At 42.9% G+C, this 18,352-nt stretch overlaps 1 protein-coding gene across 4 annotated transcripts in view; it reads left to right on the top strand.

Moving 5' to 3' along the window:
* The window catches only part of SYBU (syntabulin), a 74,025-nt gene extending 56,607 nt beyond the window's left edge, over positions 1 to 17,418 (top strand). For all 4 annotated transcript variants that reach the window (XM_042973256.1, XM_042973255.1, XM_042973258.1 and 1 more), the window contains 4 exons: positions 5,745 to 5,847; positions 12,282 to 12,485; positions 14,104 to 14,253; positions 15,783 to 17,418. In XM_042973256.1, the coding sequence (XP_042829190.1) occupies positions 5,745 to 5,847; positions 12,282 to 12,485; positions 14,104 to 14,253; positions 15,783 to 16,887 (1,562 nt within the window). In that variant the 3' untranslated portion in view covers positions 16,888 to 17,418. The remainder of the gene's footprint in view (positions 1 to 5,744; positions 5,848 to 12,281; positions 12,486 to 14,103; positions 14,254 to 15,782) is intronic.
* The last annotated feature ends 934 nt before the right edge of the window (positions 17,419 to 18,352 follow it).

The following is an 18,352-nucleotide window of genomic DNA, read 5'->3' as shown; positions in this document are numbered from 1 at the left end:
TTTTTCCCAAACCTTCAACAGAAGTAGCGATATCAAACTGTTTTTTTAATTTTTTGCCAGTCTTGTAGATGAAAAAAAAAACCCTTGTTTACATTTACATTTATAATGTTATACATGAGATTGAATGGCTATTTGTGTAGGTTGATCATTTATTTTTCTTTGCCATCTGCCTGTTCATGTCCTTTGCCCATTTTTCTGTTAGTTTTTTTTTTTTTTCTTATTTGTATGAGCTTTTGGTAAATTAAGGAGATTGGCCCTTTGTCTGTCATATGTTGTAAATATTTTCTTTCAGTTTATTATTTGTTTTTGACTGCCGCTTTCCCATAAGCAGTTTTACAGTTATGTAGTCATATTTTTCAATACAAAATTATTCTCTAAATACTTTAAATTTGAACTTCCTTTTGTTTTTAATTGTTTATATATATATATATATATATTTTTAAATTTACGGTGTCTCCATCTATTGAACATCATTCAGAATGAAGATAAATCCTTTCTGTAATTCAATGAAAATGATGCTTAAAATTTTTCAGAAAGACTTCTGAAATGCAAGAAAACTTGTGTATATATTTTCAATCAGTTTATTGATCTTTTGATCAAATATTCCTTTTCTAAGATAAACATCTATAGGGGTTTTAGGGAATAGTTTGCAAAAACTAAACTAAAAATCCTTTAGGTTGTGAAGCATTTCTTGGATTCATTGGCTAGGTGCCCCAAGGCTTCGCAGCTCAGAGTCTGTTCTACCAAATCTACTTTAGAGAAGCTTTTTTTTTAGAGTGTCTTCTGTAATTACATGTGTCCACCGCCCCAGTTGCCCCTTAATCGCTCTGCTTGGCTTCAGTGAAAATGGCTCCTCTCCTCCCTAGAGACTTTGAAATAAAATATCTGTGTATCTGTGTGTGTGTTGGGGGGACAGGGGGAGGATGAAAGGATGGGGAACTATTTTTTTGTTATTTTTTTCTTTTCTAGTTTGCTGCCTCTGTTTGAGGTGGGGATATAGGTGGCCAACCTGAATTAATTCGATAGCTTTGTAATGACAAAGGATAAAGGAAGGTTTGGGGTTGCTTCAATCAGTGGTTTAGAATGGCTTAACACGGCTTAGTCAACTGTCTTCAGAGGCCTGTGATGCTCTGATGTTTGAGGAGGACTCCAAAGTCTCCTGAAAGCAGGCAAAAATAATAATGTCCAAAGAGACCAGATTGCAGGCAGTGTTTCAAAACAATAAGTCTAGTTATTAGTTTTTGCACATACTATTTTTGTTTCCATTTTTCCTTTTCTAACTCCTGGCCTCACCATCACATGCACAGAATGCTTATTACCCTAGCAAGAGTACAGTGGTACTACCTACCAAACAAGAACCACCAGAGCTTCTGGAGGCCAGCGAGCTGAGCTTCTTGATAGTTGGAGAATGCCTTTTGCTGCAGGATGTATAGTCACTAGGACATTGACAAAACAAGTTCATCCTCCCCTTTTCAGTCCTGAAATCCTGCTCCACAAATGCCAGCAGCTGATCGAAGACAATATTGATGAGGATGACTTAGATATGCATATTTTCAAACCCTGTTTAGCTGATCAAGCACAAGTCTTCAACAGCCAAATATTGTGTCCTTTGCTTTGTCAGAGTATTCTCTGTGACATCAGAGATTTACCTTTGGGTATCTATTCACAGGCACATGGGAGCAAACACATTCTTGACCACAAAAACAGCTTTAGGCTAATGCCATCCAAAAATACATATGATGCAATGTATATTAAAAGTTTTGAAATTGAGCATATCCTTTGACTTAAAAATTCCCGCAGACGTTTACTCTAAAGAATAGCAGGCAAGGGGGCGCCTGGGTGGCTCAGTCCGTTAAGCATCCGACTTCGGCTCAGGTCATGATCTCATGGTTCGTGAGTTCAAGCCCTGCGACGGGCTCTGTGCTGACAGCTCAGAGCCTGGAGCCTGTTTCAGATTCTGTGCCTCCCTCTCTCTCTCTCTGACCCTCCCCCGTTCATGCTCTGTCTCTCTCTGTCTCAAAAATAAATAACCGTTAAAAAAAAAAAAGAAGAATAGCAGGCAAGGGTATAAATTTGCATTCCCTGGAATATCCATGAAACATTAGGCCTGTATTTTAAGAGCATGGACCCTGGTCAGATGACCTGGGTTCAAGTCTTGCCCCTACTTCTTGGGAGTTGTGTCCCCTTGTGCATGTCACTCAGCTTCTTGGCCTCATTTGTGAGAGGGGCTGATAATTGTCCCCTACCCCTTGGAGTCTGTACTGTCATGAGAAATAAGTGAGTAAATATGTGGGACACCTGGGTGGCTCAGTTGGTTAAGTGTCCGAATTCAGCTCAGGTCATGATCTCACAGTTCGTGAGGTCAAGCCCCATGTCAGACTCTGTGCTGGCAACTCAGAGCCTGGAACGTGCTACGGATTCTGTGTCTCCCTCTCTCTCTACCCCTCCCCCACTCATGCTCTGTCTTTCTTCATCTCTCAAAAATGAATAAATGTTAAAAACTTTTCAATAAATAAATAAACATTTAAAAATAAATAAGTAAATATGCTTAGAATGGTTTTTGGCACGTAGTGTTTGTTACTAATAATATAATAATTGGACATAGCCTATATATTCATTGATTTAATAAAACAAAATGTAGTATGTTTAAAGATACTCACATATTAAAAGAAAAGCAATTAGGTTGCATAGTAATGTATTTACTAGGAATGCTGAGTAATTATATACCAAAAGGTTAACTATAGTTATTTATTTATTTATTTGGTGATGGAATAATAGACTACATTTTGTCCTATGAATCATTGCTATTTTCTAAATTTTCTACAAAGGAAATGTGTAATAAAAATTGTCCTTTTAACCCCTGCATAGGAGTAATAATGGCTAACACTTATTGAGACCTTACTACATCTCACACACACACACACACACACACACACACACATTCATTGCTTACAGTAACATGATGCCATGATTATCATCTCTGTTTAACAGATTTAGAGACTGAAACAGAGAGGTGAAGTAATTTGCCTAAAGTGAGTGGTAGAGATAGGATTTGAACCCGGTCTGTCTGACTCAGGGCCTGTGTTTTTAGGTTAGGTACTCTCTTTGTATGATTTTAGTAATACAAATGAGCATTGAACTACAGCACCCACAACAATAACCTAGTTGCATACAAATTCAAAAGAAACAGAGTGCCTCTCCTTCCTTGAGTCTTTGTTGCCAGCTAGTAGATAAATCGGGGCTTTTCAGGTCTCCGGTCTTCCTCTTATTTGTCTTGCTTAGTAAATGATGTAGTAAAATTGACCTTTCCTTGTACCCCTTCAAAAGAGTGTATTGACTTTACATTGCATTAACCAAACTGGAAATGTATTTTAAAAAATAGGAAACTGAAATGGCGTAAGTAGCATAGACATTTTTCTCTATAATATTACTCAGTCCTGAATGCAGCCACTGGGTACCCCAAAAGAGTCTTCTAACTTCTTTCAGAGTGCAGAAGGTATGTTAGAGAAGTATACGAAAAAAGTGACCTTGGACCCTGCCCATACCTAAGAGTCAATATATTGAGTTCCAATAGCAATAAAACATGGAACAGACTTGTCCCTTCGGTTCAGAGTACATAATTACCAAAGATCAAAGTCATCTTGAGGAAACAATGGATTTTCAGCAGTTGTCTGTTTTTGTTCTAGAATTTCTCTTGTTATTCAGGTAGTAAAGTTATAATTGATGGGCTTTTGTGTTTCTTTTAAGGAATGAAAATTGGGGTGTTTCAGAGCCATAATTTTATGTTAGAAAAGAATATCTCAAACCTGGTGGCTGCAACCACAGGATCTATTTTTGAAAAATGTCTGCCTTTATCACTTAATAACCAACCTGATAATTTACTAGCCGGCAAGGCTGGTTGATTAAGGCCATGAGGACTGGCGTATTGCTGGACAGCACTACCAATGATGAATCCTTGAGATTATAAAATACTACAGGTTAGCCAGTGCATTACTCAGAGGCAACTAATTACATTTGGGGAGCTCATTACAATGTTAGACAGTCTCTGAAATCCAGAAGGAATAGCCGGTCTCAGTCCTGATAAATTGCCACCCTAGTTCTCCCAGAATTCTGCTGGGAATTGGGATTCACTGCTGACATCTGTGCTAAGAGGTCATTCTTGGTCTCTTTTCCACAAGAGGCTGCACTTCCTGAGAGGTCCTGGAAGCCAGGAAAGGGATTTTTCTCTCTCTGCCTTGCCATCACCTGGCAAAACAAATACAACCCATCAGTGAGAGGATCTGTTCACCAGTGGGCCAGTCTGGCTGTGTCTTGTACCAGTGGGTCATCTTGGCAGTTAGGCAGATGGTAGTATATAGTTTACCCAGGAATCTCCCTGGCGCCCCTCCTTCCCGCTGCCTTCCTGAGGATGCAGCCTGGTATGGAGAAGTGGCAGGGGAACTTGGTCCTGGCCAGGACTTTTCCCCCACAAGCATTGGACAAATCAGCTTTGACTTCTTCAGTGTAGAATAGTGAGATATATGTCTGCCTTACAGAGTTGTCAAGATTAACAGAAACAAAGAATAGAAATCATGTCCTTATAGGGCCTTGTGTTATTATTGTGATGATAATTGTTGTTAGAATCTCAAAGGATTTAGATTATTCATATTTTCCTCAACTCAAAAATGTGAGTTGGCTCTGGGTTCTAGACCAGAAGAGTCATAAATTGTGTTGTAGGAGTTGAGAGATAAGGTCAAATAAAATTGTATCCCTAGATTTATTTTCCAAAAGCATATGGAACATTATCTTTTTTTTTTTTAAATCTTCTCTTTCTTCTTCCCACTTCTTCTCTTTTGCATCTTTCACTCTCCTTAACTTCCCCAGGCAATCCTTGGAATATTTCCATTATTACTATTCCAGAACTATGTATTTTTTGTTAGAAATGAATTCATATTAATTATTCTGCAACACAGCATGTTTCTAATTACATACTGAACTGTAGTCTGTGCTCAAAATAGAATGTGATTTTTGTAAAGTAATGAACAATCCCCCTACCCGCTCCCCCCCCGCCAAGTAAAACTTCACATATCAGTATAATCCAGTTTCCATCACTGTCACTGAACTTTCTTCATTCTGTTTGGAAATGTTCCATTTCTGCTTTTTGTTAGGGTTGTGCTCTTAATAGAAAAACAGCAGCTGGAGTCAGAGAGTCACTGATCAGATAGTGCCGGTTCAAGCAGTTATCCGGACCCAGGCTTTCTTCCCAACGGCTTCTAACAGACTGATTCTCTCCAGACCCTAATGTGCCAGATTCAAGTATGGCTAGCTGACTGCAAAAGCCCAAAGATAAACTCTCCTGGAAAAACTCCTTTGGGACTGACAAGTCTGCTTTTCGTTCTGCCTAAAGTTTGGGCCCTGCACGTTGATGTTGTCGAGGAGTGCCCGACACACAGGAAGAGGCGTGCGTTTCTGCCCCAACCTTGGGTCACTGTGCAGGATCAGCCGGATGATGGGTGTTTTTATGAAACTGGCCTCACCGTGCTTCTAAGCTGTGTTTATGACATGATGTCGTTGTACTTGCACCTTCTCTTGTTTGCTTTGAGGGAAAGGCTGGGAGCCTAGAAAGTCTGGAATCCTGCCACTTGCTGCGCTCGAGTGTGCACGCGCCGCGCCGGGAGCCGGACCGGAGAGGCAGGAGGCTGGCCAGCACATTCTCAGGTTTCCTTTCCTTCAGGCCTCTCTCTCACTCCCCTGTTGTTTTTCAGGTAGCGAAGCTGATTTTAGCTCCTCGAGCAGCACGGGCAGCATTTCCGCTCCTGAGGTCCATATGTCTGCTGCTGGAAGCAAGCGGTCCTCCTTTTCACGCAAGTAGGCGCCGTCTCCTGCTCTGTAATTATTGAGACGCTTTAGGCAGGTGACTCACCTGTACTTTATGTTTCTATAGAACCACCTGGATTACTGTCCGTTTATGATTTTGTTATTTTTCAGTGAGTAGGTTTTGGTTTTTATAATGGTTTGAAATTGAAACTTTCCCCTGTCCTACCAACTGTGGTCACAGGGCTTGACCAATATGTGTCTACCCGGTGGCTGTCTCTCATCCAGTCCTTGGCTGTGTGTCTGCTCGTCCTTCTCTGCTTTCTCTTTCTCTTGCTCACCCGTGTACTCACCTGGTATCCACCTCCTACCTGCCCTCCTTCATGACTGTGTCGTCTCTTGGCTGTGAAACCTCTGACTTCATAGTGACCCCTGAATACTCCCAACAGTCACTAGGGGAAGGGGGTGAAAAAAGACTAAAGTTAATGGCGTGGGTGGCCACCACCATAAAGAGACATTAGAGCAGAATAGCTAAGTATCTGTGCTCTGGAGCCAGGCTGCCTTGGTTCGAATGCCAGCTCCACCACCTATAGGCTGTGTGGCCCTAAGCAAGTTGCTTAACTTCTCTGTGCCTCAGTTTTCTCATATGTAAAATAGGACTATACCCATACCTACTTCATAGGGTTTATATACACATAGTGTGGGGTCAGTGCTTAGAACATACCAAGCATCAACAGATGTTCACCATGATGCTATTTGGGTTGCGGGAAGAGAGGAACTGTGGGAAATCATGACCCACCATTCACATTTGGTAGGAAAGGTTGTAAGCCCTAGGACTCTCTCCTACTGTCAGTGACTTCATTCATTCAACAAGTATTTATTGAGCTTCTGCTATGAGACAGGTTCTGGAGATATGGCAGTAAACAAAACTCCATGGAAATTCTATTCATTCTAGTAGGAAAAAAAGACAATAAATACATAAATAATAGAATTATTTTTAAAAACACAGAGAGAGGGGCGCCTGGGTGGCTCAGTCGGTTAAGCGTCCGACTTCGGCTCAGGTCACGATCTCGTGGTCCGTGAGTTCGAGCCCCATGTCAGGCTCTGTGCTGACTGCTCAGAGCCTGGAGCCTGTTTCAGATTCTGTGTCTCCCTCTCTCTCTGACCCTCCCCCATTCATGCTCTGTCTCTCTCTGTCTCAAAAATAAATAAACGTTAAAAAAATTAAAAAAAAAAAAAAAAACACAGAGAGAAAGGATATTGAGAGCAGTGGGATACGTGGTACATTTTAAATAGGCTGGTTCCAGGACAGCTCTGTGATAAGCTGAGCTCTGAGCCAGGGACCCAAACAGTTCAATGGAGTGAGCAGCAAGACACTGGGGATGATTTGTTTTTAGACTTTGTGCAGGTCACTGGACTTTCCCGGGCCGTAGTGTCCAAATTTGCAAAAAAAGGGTTGGACCACATAATTTTTAAGGTCTCTTCCTGGAGAAAAACTAGCTAATTTCTGGAAACTTGCATTCCCAGGATTCAGCAAGCAAATATTTCCCATTCCTCTTGGGTGAGCAGAACGTTTAACTGATGTTTATAAAGGGACCTGAGACCCTCTCTGGTGAAGTTTTATTGTTAAAAAACAAAGCTGAAGCCAGACAAGCAAACAAAAGCGTGAAGTCCACAATGAAAAAGCACAATTGTTCTATCCCCAAACACAATCTAATTTGGAAATAAAGTGCCTCTGGGATCACAGAACATGAATATAAACATTCTCAGTATAAATCAGATGTGGCTTGCTCTGAGAATAAACCATTTATCTAACCCATTCAAGAAAATTAGCACATACCATGGTACAAGGTATCAAAAAGCAAAGCAAAGGAAAAAAGAAATGGCCTGTGGAAGAGGCCAATTTTATTAAGCCTTGCAAAGAAGTTTGTGTTTGTGGTTAATTTCCAAGCTAATGTCAACAATACTGAGTGCCTTACAGAAAATTGTCTAGTCTGGAATCCATGGTTTCTCCAAGTGACTAAAAATTGACATGTTAATCATAAAATAGCTAAATAGAATTACATGCAAATCAGATACAGGCGTCATCAATGGAAAATTGGAATTGACAATGTTCTATCCATGATCCTCACTTTTTTTCTTCTTTTTATCTGACCCAGGCACAGAGCACAGTCAGTAGATTTCTGTGATGGGGTATCTTGGGCATCTCACGTAATATTTGTGCTCTGTAGGATCTTGCAGTGAGAACAGCTCCTCTAGATGGGCCGGGTATCCATGCCAAACTTTATTATTTTTTTTAATTTTTTTTTCATGCCAAACTTTATAATAGCTTATGATCCTTTTAAATGGCTTGCTTCTCCTGTAATAAATGAATTTTCTCTGTGGAAAATTAGCTCCTGGGAGGAAGGTGAGCAGGAACATTTGGGGAAGGAGTGGGAGAAATAAACAAGTGGAGTTGGTGAGAATATTTTTGACAGGGGATTTAAAACACAAAACTTAAAGATTTACAAAGGATCTCTTCTTAATGAAGGCCAACTCTGCAAACATTTCTGAAGAATTCTGTTTCTTAAACTAAAATCCTAATCGAATCAGAGGCAGATAGAAATGAGAAGGGAAAAAAAAGATTGGAATTTGGAGTCAGAGAAACATGGGCTTTAGTTTAGCCTCCATTATTTATTAGGTACATGACCCAGAGCCCTGAGACTTACCATTCTGGAAAATGGGTTAATAGTGGCATCTCCCTCACTGAGTTAAATGAGCTAATATATGAGTGCTTAACATGGTGTCCAGAATTTAGTAAAAGCGTCCTAAGTGGGTTTTAGTCAGTAGTGGTAAAAATGATACTAGTGGACATGATGAAGAAGACGGCGATGGTGGTGATGATGTTCATATTAGTTTTCTCAGGCTGTTGGCGCAAAGTATCACAGACTGGGAGGCTTACACAACAGGAATTACCTTCTCAACAATTCTGGAGGCTAGAAGTGCAAGATCAAGATGTCAGCGGGATTGGCTTCTTCGGAAGCCTCTCTCCTTGGCTTATAAAAGTCTATCTTGTCTCTGTTCCTCAACGTAACCTTTCTCTGTTCCTGTGTCCACGTTTTCTGTTCTTATAAGGACACTAGTCAGACTGGACTGGGATTAATTAAATTTAATTACCTTTCTTTAAAATCCTGTTTCCAAAAACGGCCCCATTCTTAGGTACTGGGGGGTTAGGACTTCGACATTATGAATTTGGGGGGTAGACATGATCCAACCCATAACAGTGATGATGATGATGATGATGATGATAATGTTACCGGGAAGTAAAGGACAATGTTGGGGGAGGGACTGAAATTCACCTAGGCCCCTTATGAAGTTGGTTCCCTTCTTCCCTTTTCCCTTTCTCTCACTTTCCATTTACTGTATTCAGGTATTCGGGAAGTGGGCAGGGTCCACAGAATTCTGTCTCCTCTTTGTGGAAGGCATTCTTCTTGTCCGCCACCACCAAGGGATTTAGACTGGACTGAGGAAGGTATCGTCGAGTTTGACTGTTCATGGCCATGACAAATATGGAACCCTAGCCTCTCCTTTGAAAATGTTTTGCAATGACTTTGTGCCCATATGTGTTAGCACTTGAACTAAACTAAATGTAAAGAGCAAGACTGATATTTTTTTAAAGAAGCTTTTCCATTTTTTTTAATGTTTATTTGTTTTTGATAGAGAGAGTGCAGGAATGAGGGAGGGACAGAAAGAGAGGGAGGGAGACCGAAGATCAGAGAGTGAAGAGCCTGATGGGAACATGAACTCAAGAACCGTGGGATCATGACCTGAGCTGAAGTCAGACGTTTAATTAACCAACTGAGCTACCCAGGCACCCCCCCCCCAAGACTGATATTTTTAAGCATGTAGTTTCTTTTTTTTTAAGTCAACTATTATAGTCTAATAACTCATTTCCTGAAATATATTTGAAGATTTTATTGTACTATAGTAATGTTTAATACTTGAAGAGATTTTATTTATTCAGTATCGCAGGTGAGTTATTAAAAATTCCCATCTAACTTAATTTGTATCTTAGTGACTGCACTAAGTAAAAAGTCAGTGGTGAATTCTTCAGGTAATAACCATATACATAGTACCTAATATACCTGTTTACAAGCTCCAAACAATATATTCTATTTGTGTAAAGTAAGAAGGAGGCATTTCTGTAGCATTCAAAAATCTGTATTTAAATCCTAGTTTGGCTGTGTGTTCTTGGACCAGATTTTTCCCTGAACCTCACTCACTTCACATAACTGAATACTTCACACACTTCACATAATGTAAACGAGAGGTACCAGCTTTATAGCATGAAGCTCAAAATCAATGTAAAACTGTGTTCATAAAGCATCTGGAACAGGGCTGGGGCACAGAAGGTCATTGGTGAAGGTCGACTCAGAAGAGAATTCCCAGGTCAAAATTAAGGTTAGCTCCTTACTGTCTCTCCTGACTTGTAGTGTGGAATCTTGCATATTTCTCATTGTCACATTGAGAAATAGGCTGGTTGCAGTAGACTCGGAAGTGAAGTGTGGAGAAGCAGATCCAAGCCAGAGCCCGTCGTGTTCTTTTCTGCTGCTCAGCCCAGCACCACTGGGCTGCTGAGTTGGTTTGTCACAAAGCCATCAGCCCATCTGTTCCATATAAAGTGTCCCCTTCTCACAAAAAGGAGGCAGAGTCCCTTTGGATGATTTCAAAAGGAAAGAACTTTTTAACTTTAGAATTTGGTGATGTTTCATTTATGTGTGATTTACTGGGTTGACAGCTAGTTGAAATTATATTTGATTTTGAGTAAGTGTGGTTTTGGAGCCAAGTATACCCACACGCACACTCACATTTATGCACGTTTCTCATTGAGACGTGTCAGTTGAGTACAGATGTAAATCAGAATTGCAAAGAGGGGATTGTCAAAAAGCAGTACTTGTGGATGAAAGGTATCTTGTTCTCTTTCGTTTTCTTGTAATGTCAACAAGAAATATTTCTGACACAGAACTGTTATCCTATTTAAGTAATTTCAACATTCTCAAGATGCTGCCTTACATAGTAGGTGCCAAATCTCTGAAACGAGATTAATAGGGAAGTCTGAACAAGTTTTTCCTGTAATAATATCCTACAGCTGAATTGCCCTTAACATCTTATCAGATGCACTCACGTGCATTCTTTGATTGGATTTTCACATCGACTCTGTGAGGACAAAAAAAAAAGGTTATTATTATATATCCCCATATATTTAGTAGCTTACTTGCTCAAGTTCCTAGTAAGTGGCATTGCTAAGGCTCAAACCCAAATTATTCATTTAGCTGTCATTTAGGGAGCATCTAGCATGTGCCATGAAGTAGTGGGGATATAAAAGAACAGACTGTGTTCCTGCCTTCAGAAGGCCCTAGTCTAGTGGGAAAGACAAACAATTGTGTAGTTGTGAGACAATGCAATAAACCCCAGGATGCAAGTTTTCATGGAGTACTAGGGAACTTTAAGGAGCCACACGTATACAAGCCTAGGGAAGGAAGAATCCAGAGAAGGCTGCTTGGAGTGGATTTCCATCAGTCTCGAAGTTGTAAGTATCCCAAGGGTTAGGGTAGGGAGTGGGAGAGCATTCTAGGCAGAGAAGATGATAAGTTGAAAAACATGAAAATGGTGGAGAGCATGGATCATCAGGAGAGTGTAAGTTGTTTGGAATTCTGGAATACAGCGGGGGAAGGGAGGAGTGGCAGATGATGGGCTCGATAGGTAGGTGGGATCGGTCCTCTTGAGGCCCTGGGGAGCTGTTGAATGGCTTTGAGGACAGTGATATCCAATTCCATTTTAGAAAGGCCACTCCAGCCAGAGAGTCAGCCTCCTTGCTTAGGGGGCAAAATAACAGGCCAGGGAATGAAGAAACAGCTTTAAAACATTTCAGCAGTTAAACGATAAAGGTTGTGTTAAGTCATCGGGGATGGAAAGAAAATAGGTGGTTAAAACTGTAGGCTTGACACACTTATATGAGCTGTTTATCTGTCCTCTTTTCTCCTCTTCCTTTACGGGCAACCCCGTTTTTCCCTCACACTCCAAATGAACCACCCTCATTTTCTTCCGCCAGCATGAACCAAACCCAAACATTTTTAAGCTAAAACAGGTGTACTGGAATGAAAACCACATCTTCAAAACAGCCTCTAAAGTGAACCTAAACCAAATCAATATTTTACATGGTTTGTGTTCTTAACAGGCATTTGGGATTAATTCAAAACAAGCTTTATGGTCAGAAACTATTTGAAAGAACAGCAGAGGGTGAGGTTGCCTGTGCTAATGGCAGAAGGAAAGAAAGTATCAGTCAGGCGGCAACAAGGCCGTCCCTGAGGACGGTAATTATATTGCCCCTTTCGACTCTGAAGCTTGGATTTCCTTAGTAGTAACTGGCTTTTAGCAGGAGTTAAGTATTAGCATTTGAGCACTGGGAGCCCCAAGCATTTTAACATTTCTCATGTTTTCTCTCCCAGCCGAGGTCCCCATGGGCGGAGTAATGGAGCTTCATCGTACAAGTCTGGCAACAGCCCCCCCTCCCCACGGGAGAAGGACTTCCTGTCCATGCTGTGCAGGAATCAGCTGAGTCCCGTTAACATCCATCCCAGCTATGCGCCTTCTTCCCCAAGTAGTAGCAACTCCGGCTCCTACAAAGGAAGTGACTGCAGCCCAGTCATGAGGTGAGTGCTGTTCATCTCCCAGGTCGTGGGGCTTAGTGTGTCCTACTTGGTAAGTTTTCTTTAAAAAACTTAGAAAAAAAGAGGAGGCGGTTACCTCTCTCAGGTTCGTGACTTCAAGTCCCACATCAGGTTTTGCCCAGTCAGAGCGGAGCCTGCTTGGGATTCTCTCTCTCTCTTTCTCTCTTTCTCTTTCTGTCTTTCTTTTTCTGTCCCTCCCCTACTCATGGTCTCTCTCTCTCAGAATAAACTTCAAAAAATTTAAAAACTTAAAAAAAGTTATGCATCTCTTGAGCTCCTGCCTTATTCTGTAGAAAGCCACTTCTCTTTCCTTTCCCGCACTAAGCTGATCTTTCAAGGGCAGCTGCAGAAAGAACTCAAACCATGATTTCTGGTAAGGCTCAGCAGCCCGGGGAGGGACTGGATAGGGAGGAAAAATGGCACTGTGGCAGGGGGAGGGTCCCCAGAACAGGAAAGAATCATCCACGTGTTCATTCAAATGTCAGGTATGTGTTGAGTGCCATGTTGTGCCAGGGACCGTGTAAAGCACTGGAAATGGGACAGTAGACAGCAGGGAGGGTCCGTGTGCCAACTGCCCAGACGATACCAAAGACATTGCTTATCTAGTGACAAAGACATGTTAAGGCTTTTCTGCAAGTACCTGTTGCTGCGTGTGTTTGTAAGAGGTCAGGAGGCTGTCCAACTCAGTCTGGAGGGATCAGAGTAAATGACATTGAAATGAAATCCGAAAGTCAAGCAAGGAATTAATTAGTCCCTGGGGGGGGGTGCGTGAGGCTGCAGAAAAAAGGACCTCCACAACCAAAGGGGCCACAACAGGGGGACTGGAAGGTTGGGAGGTGGACACAGGCCATCTGGATGGAGTGCAGGTTCAGCGGGACCAGGGCGAGGGCTCCAGCGCTGGGGAGAAAGCTGCTAGCCCTCCTTCCTTGGCCTTCTTCCTTCTGGGTGGCCATTCTCGTTAGTCAGCTGTCTTCCAGCAGGGATGCCCAGCCCCGGCCAGGCCTGAGAGGGGCCGACATTCCAGCTCGGGAAGATTTCTACAACACCAGGCATCTCTCTTACAAAACACACACTCTGGTGACAGTGGAGTGGCCTTTCCCCTTTGGAATGAGGAAACTTTCCACCAAATCAGCACACTCTTGCCAGGGATTGATTTTGGAACTGTTTGAATTCAACTAATAACAATCGGGATGTTTAGGCAGTGGCACATTGTGTGGAAAGTCAGGCCGTCTCGCTCCAGTCCTTCCCCCCTCCACCCGTCCCACTCATTGTCCTCTAACAGTGCATTACTCTGAATCAGTCCACAGGCAGGCCTGTGCACAATCATGTATTATTTTGTATGAGGTCATTCTTAAGCCATAGAAAACTCCTCCCTCTCCACTGTGTACACCCTCTCCACAAACACCCTCCCCACACTCTCCTGAGTGATGAGCAGTCCTAAGATCAGCAGGTAACATTACAACCCCCTTCTTAAGTGAATCCTGCATCATTGAGGTTTCAGACCCCGGTACCCAGCTGTCTTTCCTTCCCTAGCTGTGAGCTGTGCCGTCACTTTTCTTTTTATAGAAAAAGTAACATTTCGTTGCTTGGATTGTTTCAGGCGGTCTGGAAGGTACATGTCCTGTGGTGAAAATCATGGTGTCAAACCCCCAAACCCAGAGCAATATTTGACTCCTCTGCAGCAAAAAGAGGTTACAGTGAGACACCTGAAGACCAAGCTGAAGGAATCGGAGCGCCGGCTTCATGAAAGGTGAATCTGCATTCCTTGCACGCTGAGCTAAGGATGGTTTCTTTTTCCATGAAATGAAACACAAACCCACACTATAGAGAAATAGAAAAGAAAATTTTTTTAATTTTTGGTAAATTCCTGAAATCAGCCTTTCAAAAGAGCCATTTCCTATTCCTCAGTGATTTGGCTGTTTCAGGAGCACCGGGGACCCTCTAAGGTTTGAGGGGAACCTCTGCTTCTGGGTGTGTACAGCTCGGACATGAAGGGTTGGGTGTGTGCGTGGCTATTTTTAAATGGCAGGAACACTGGCAGGAACAATCCCATACTTCCAGCAGTAAGGGTCACACATGGGGCCCCTATTGAGTCCTGTTTATCTCTCTGAGAGCGCGGACGGCCATGTGCACTATGATTCCTGCAAGCTATTTCTGGGCCGAAGGAAGAGGTTCATTATTCTTGGCTAAGTGTTGAGGTAAAAAACAAAAACCAAAAAAAAAAAAAAAAAAGCCCATGCTTAAGAGATCTTATCACAGAGAAAAGACCTTTGACATCTTGGGGCAGGCCAGATTTTCTGCTTCATGATTTCCCTCGGAACTTTTTGGGATAGACGAATGGAGCTCTGACCAGGGTGGCTGAGAGTTCAGGGCAGGGGTGGCGTGAGTCAGACCTTACTTTCTGGAAGGCTTTGTTTATGATTTGAAGAATCCCTGTGAGGGTTTGAGCAGTCATGGCAGGGAAGCACGGGAAGGCAATGAAACTGGAGACTACTCCGGTCTAAACTTAGAGAAGCAAAATTAACAACATCTTCTCATGTATATCAGGATCCTGACTGCCTGGTTTTCATATCCACTGAGAATATGAGGACTTGTATTTACATTGACTGTGAAGAAATTATCTATCAGGAGGAATCGCCAACAAAGATCTTGAAATCAGGGTCCTGTGAAGGATCTAAAAAATGGGATAGATTTTCTTCAGTGTAGGATGGATCCACTAGCATTTTCCCCTGAGAAGAGAGGGAATAATTGACTTTTCACAAAGTCCTTGCAATATGCATTTTATAATTCAAAAAAATTTCAAATTATTACTGGAATATGATCAGAACAGTTCTGCAAGGCTAAAACTTAACAGTTTGCCTTCCATCTTTGATCGGTAATTAAAAGTGAAATGAACTTTACTTCCAGAAAGTGTAGATATAAGAAAAAGGTGGTCTACGGACATAAAAGGAGGCTAAGAAACTCTAATGTGTCCTATTAACGAAATTTCAAATATTAAATACCGAATAGAGGCTAATGCTTACACTTCGCGCATCGCCTGACAGCACTCGAAAAGAAAAGCAGACAATAGTCACATTTTTTATTCTGATTCTAGTTACTCTTCTCATTTTTGCTATTTTGCAATTAAGGGGGGCAGTTCCCGGCTAATACCTGTGAGAGAAAAGAAAAAATCAAAACTGATTTAACCTCCAAGTTTCAAGGGCAAGAGCCTGGGCTCCTGGCCTTGGGGCAGAATCGCTAGGCGCCCGCTTGGAAGTTGACCTTGCCTTCTCCCTGCAGGGAAAGCGAGATTGTGGAGCTCAAGTCCCAGCTGGCCCGGATGAGGGAAGACTGGATTGAAGAAGAGTGCCACCGCGTGGAGGCCCAGCTGGCCCTGAAGGAAGCCAGGAAGGAGATCAAACAGCTCAAACAGGTCATCGAAACTATGAGGAGCAGCTTGGCTGATAAAGATAAAGGCATTCAGAAGTATTTTGTGGACATAAATATTCAAAACAAGAAGTTGGAGTCTCTACTGCAGAGCATGGAGATGGCGCACAGTGGCTCCCTGAGGGATGAACTGTGCCTGGACTTCCCATGCGATTCCCCAGAGAACAGCTTCCCCCTCGGCCCCCCTTTCGGCAAGATGGCAGACGGGCTGTCTCCGGAGGAGCAGGGCACCGAGGAAGGGGCCGACGGCGAGCCGCTGGTGGGAGACGGTCTGGCCGACCGCACAGATTTGCTGGATGGCATGGTGACCGCCGCCACCGCAGAGGCCGGCGACCTGGAGCTCCTCCACCCCGCCCCCGCGGCAGCGGCCCTCGACGGCCTCCCCCTGGCGGCGGGGGAGGAAGAGGGCAGTGCGGTGGTGGAGCGAGCGGTGCAGACCGACGTGGTGCCCTACAGCCCCGCCGTCTCGGAGCTCATCCAGCACGTGCTCCAGCTCCGGGACCCTTGGCCCTCGAGCTCAGCATCGCCTGACGAGTCCGGGGCTGACTCGACAGAAAGCTTCCCCGAGTCCGTCTCTGCGTTCATGGTGGATTTAACGCCAAGAAACCCCAACTCGGCCATCCTTTTGTCTCCCGTGGAGACCCCCTCCGCCACGGTGGATCCGGAAGCTCCCGCAACCCGCCTCATGAGCGAGCTGGATTTTGCAGGCCCCACGGAAGAGAGGTTGGACGGCATCATCCCGCTGTCGCGCGGGGCCGTCGGGACGCAGTACTGGAGCAGCAGCTTCCTGGTGGATCTCCTGGCTGTGGCTGCCCCCGTGGTCCCCACTGTTCTGTGGGCATTCAGTACTCAGAGAGGGGGGACAGATCCCATCTACAACATCGGGGCCTTGCTCCGGGGCTGCTGTGTGGTCGCCCTGCATTCGCTCCGCCGCTCCGCCTTTCACATCAAAACCTAAAATAGAAGTCGTCGTTTCCGTGTGCCAATCTGTCCCGTGTGGCGTCGTGCCAGGTGGAGAAACAGCAGGTCGACTTGCGGCGGCCTCTAGTCTGTCGTTTTTGCTCCTCGGTATTTGATTTGCACTATATTTAGTTGAAGCCTGTTCACTGTTTAAAACCGGAGGTATCTTCAAAGGCATGGAGACCTGGTTCAAGTAAATTGCCCCACCAGTGGTAGAGAAAGCATGCTCATGACCCTGCCGTGTCGTCTGAGGTACCCGTTCTTATCCTAGTGGTTCAGGAAGAGAAAATGCAGAGTTTGCACTTTTCAAGACAGCTTCTGTAAGGCTGGCATGTTATCTCCTTGCTTTGCTTTGTGCCGTTTTAAAATGTGTAATTGTTACAGCATTCCAATGGTCTTGTGCACAGCAGGGGACTGTAACCAAAAATAAAACTGTACTTGTGTAATTGGTTTGAAGAAGTCTTGAATAGCTCCTTAGCGTCTTACTTGGGGTTGATAAGATTTGAGTGTTTGCAATTTTTTACTAAATGTAGCTTCAAAGTCGTGAAATGGCTTGTTTGTTCCTAAACCTGTTAATTGATGAGACTGTATGTAAGTTTACGATGTATTAACTTATTTTTTGCTTATTATATAGTGTTTTATTGGAAATTGTTTGTAACCACACACTTCAGCATGATGAAAATAAAGATTAGTGTTTACATTTAAATAAATGTTTTATCCTCCCGTAAAATAATTACCTGTGTGGTTTTACTTCTGTAAATGGTGAGAAAGGCTAAATGGATACTTTCTTCTTTATCAGTAGGGGTCTATAAAAAATGGACTTAAGAAATGAGAAAGAGGGAAAACAATGATTAAAAGAGGCGAGGGTTTCCTACTCTGTCTTTAAAAAAGCATTGTTTCTGACTGAAAGTAGCTTTGATTGCTCTGAAATTACTGATACATTTGTTTGTTCATACATTTATTCACTAAGATGTGTTGAGTATTTTCAGAAAAGTTGGGTTGATTTTCTTTAAGCATGTCAGGGATGCAGAGGGGGAGAATGTGCTAGCACCGTATGCTTCCTCCCCTTGGAATAATAGGGTGGCTGGGAAGGATGAGGTAATATTTGATCTCTGTTACTTTATTTGTCCCTTGTGAGGTGGGGTATTATTCTATTTTACAGATAAGGGAGCTAAACCTCAAAGAGGTAAAATGCTCACAGTTTCATGGTTCATCTCTAGAAGCCAGGATTTCAAGTGTCTGCAAAGCAAATGGTTTTTTCCACTCTACCACAAAGCGAAGAGAATATCCTAAGTTCTCACCCAGAGACTCTTCTTCCCATAGCACTTACCACGTTTAAACATACTGTATTTTGACTTTCTATGTCTTGATTATTGCCCATTTCCCCCACTAAAATACTAGGTCTCTGAGGGCAGGGATCTGTGTTCTGTTTTGTTCACAGATGTATGTCAAGAACTTAAAAA

This window comes from Panthera tigris, chromosome F2 (genome assembly GCF_018350195.1).
Source record: "Panthera tigris isolate Pti1 chromosome F2, P.tigris_Pti1_mat1.1, whole genome shotgun sequence".
In the NCBI taxonomy this organism is placed as follows: Eukaryota; Metazoa; Chordata; class Mammalia; order Carnivora; family Felidae; genus Panthera; species Panthera tigris.
The sequence above is the reverse complement of the archived record's forward strand: the minus strand, read 5'-3'. Positions and strand labels throughout refer to the sequence as shown.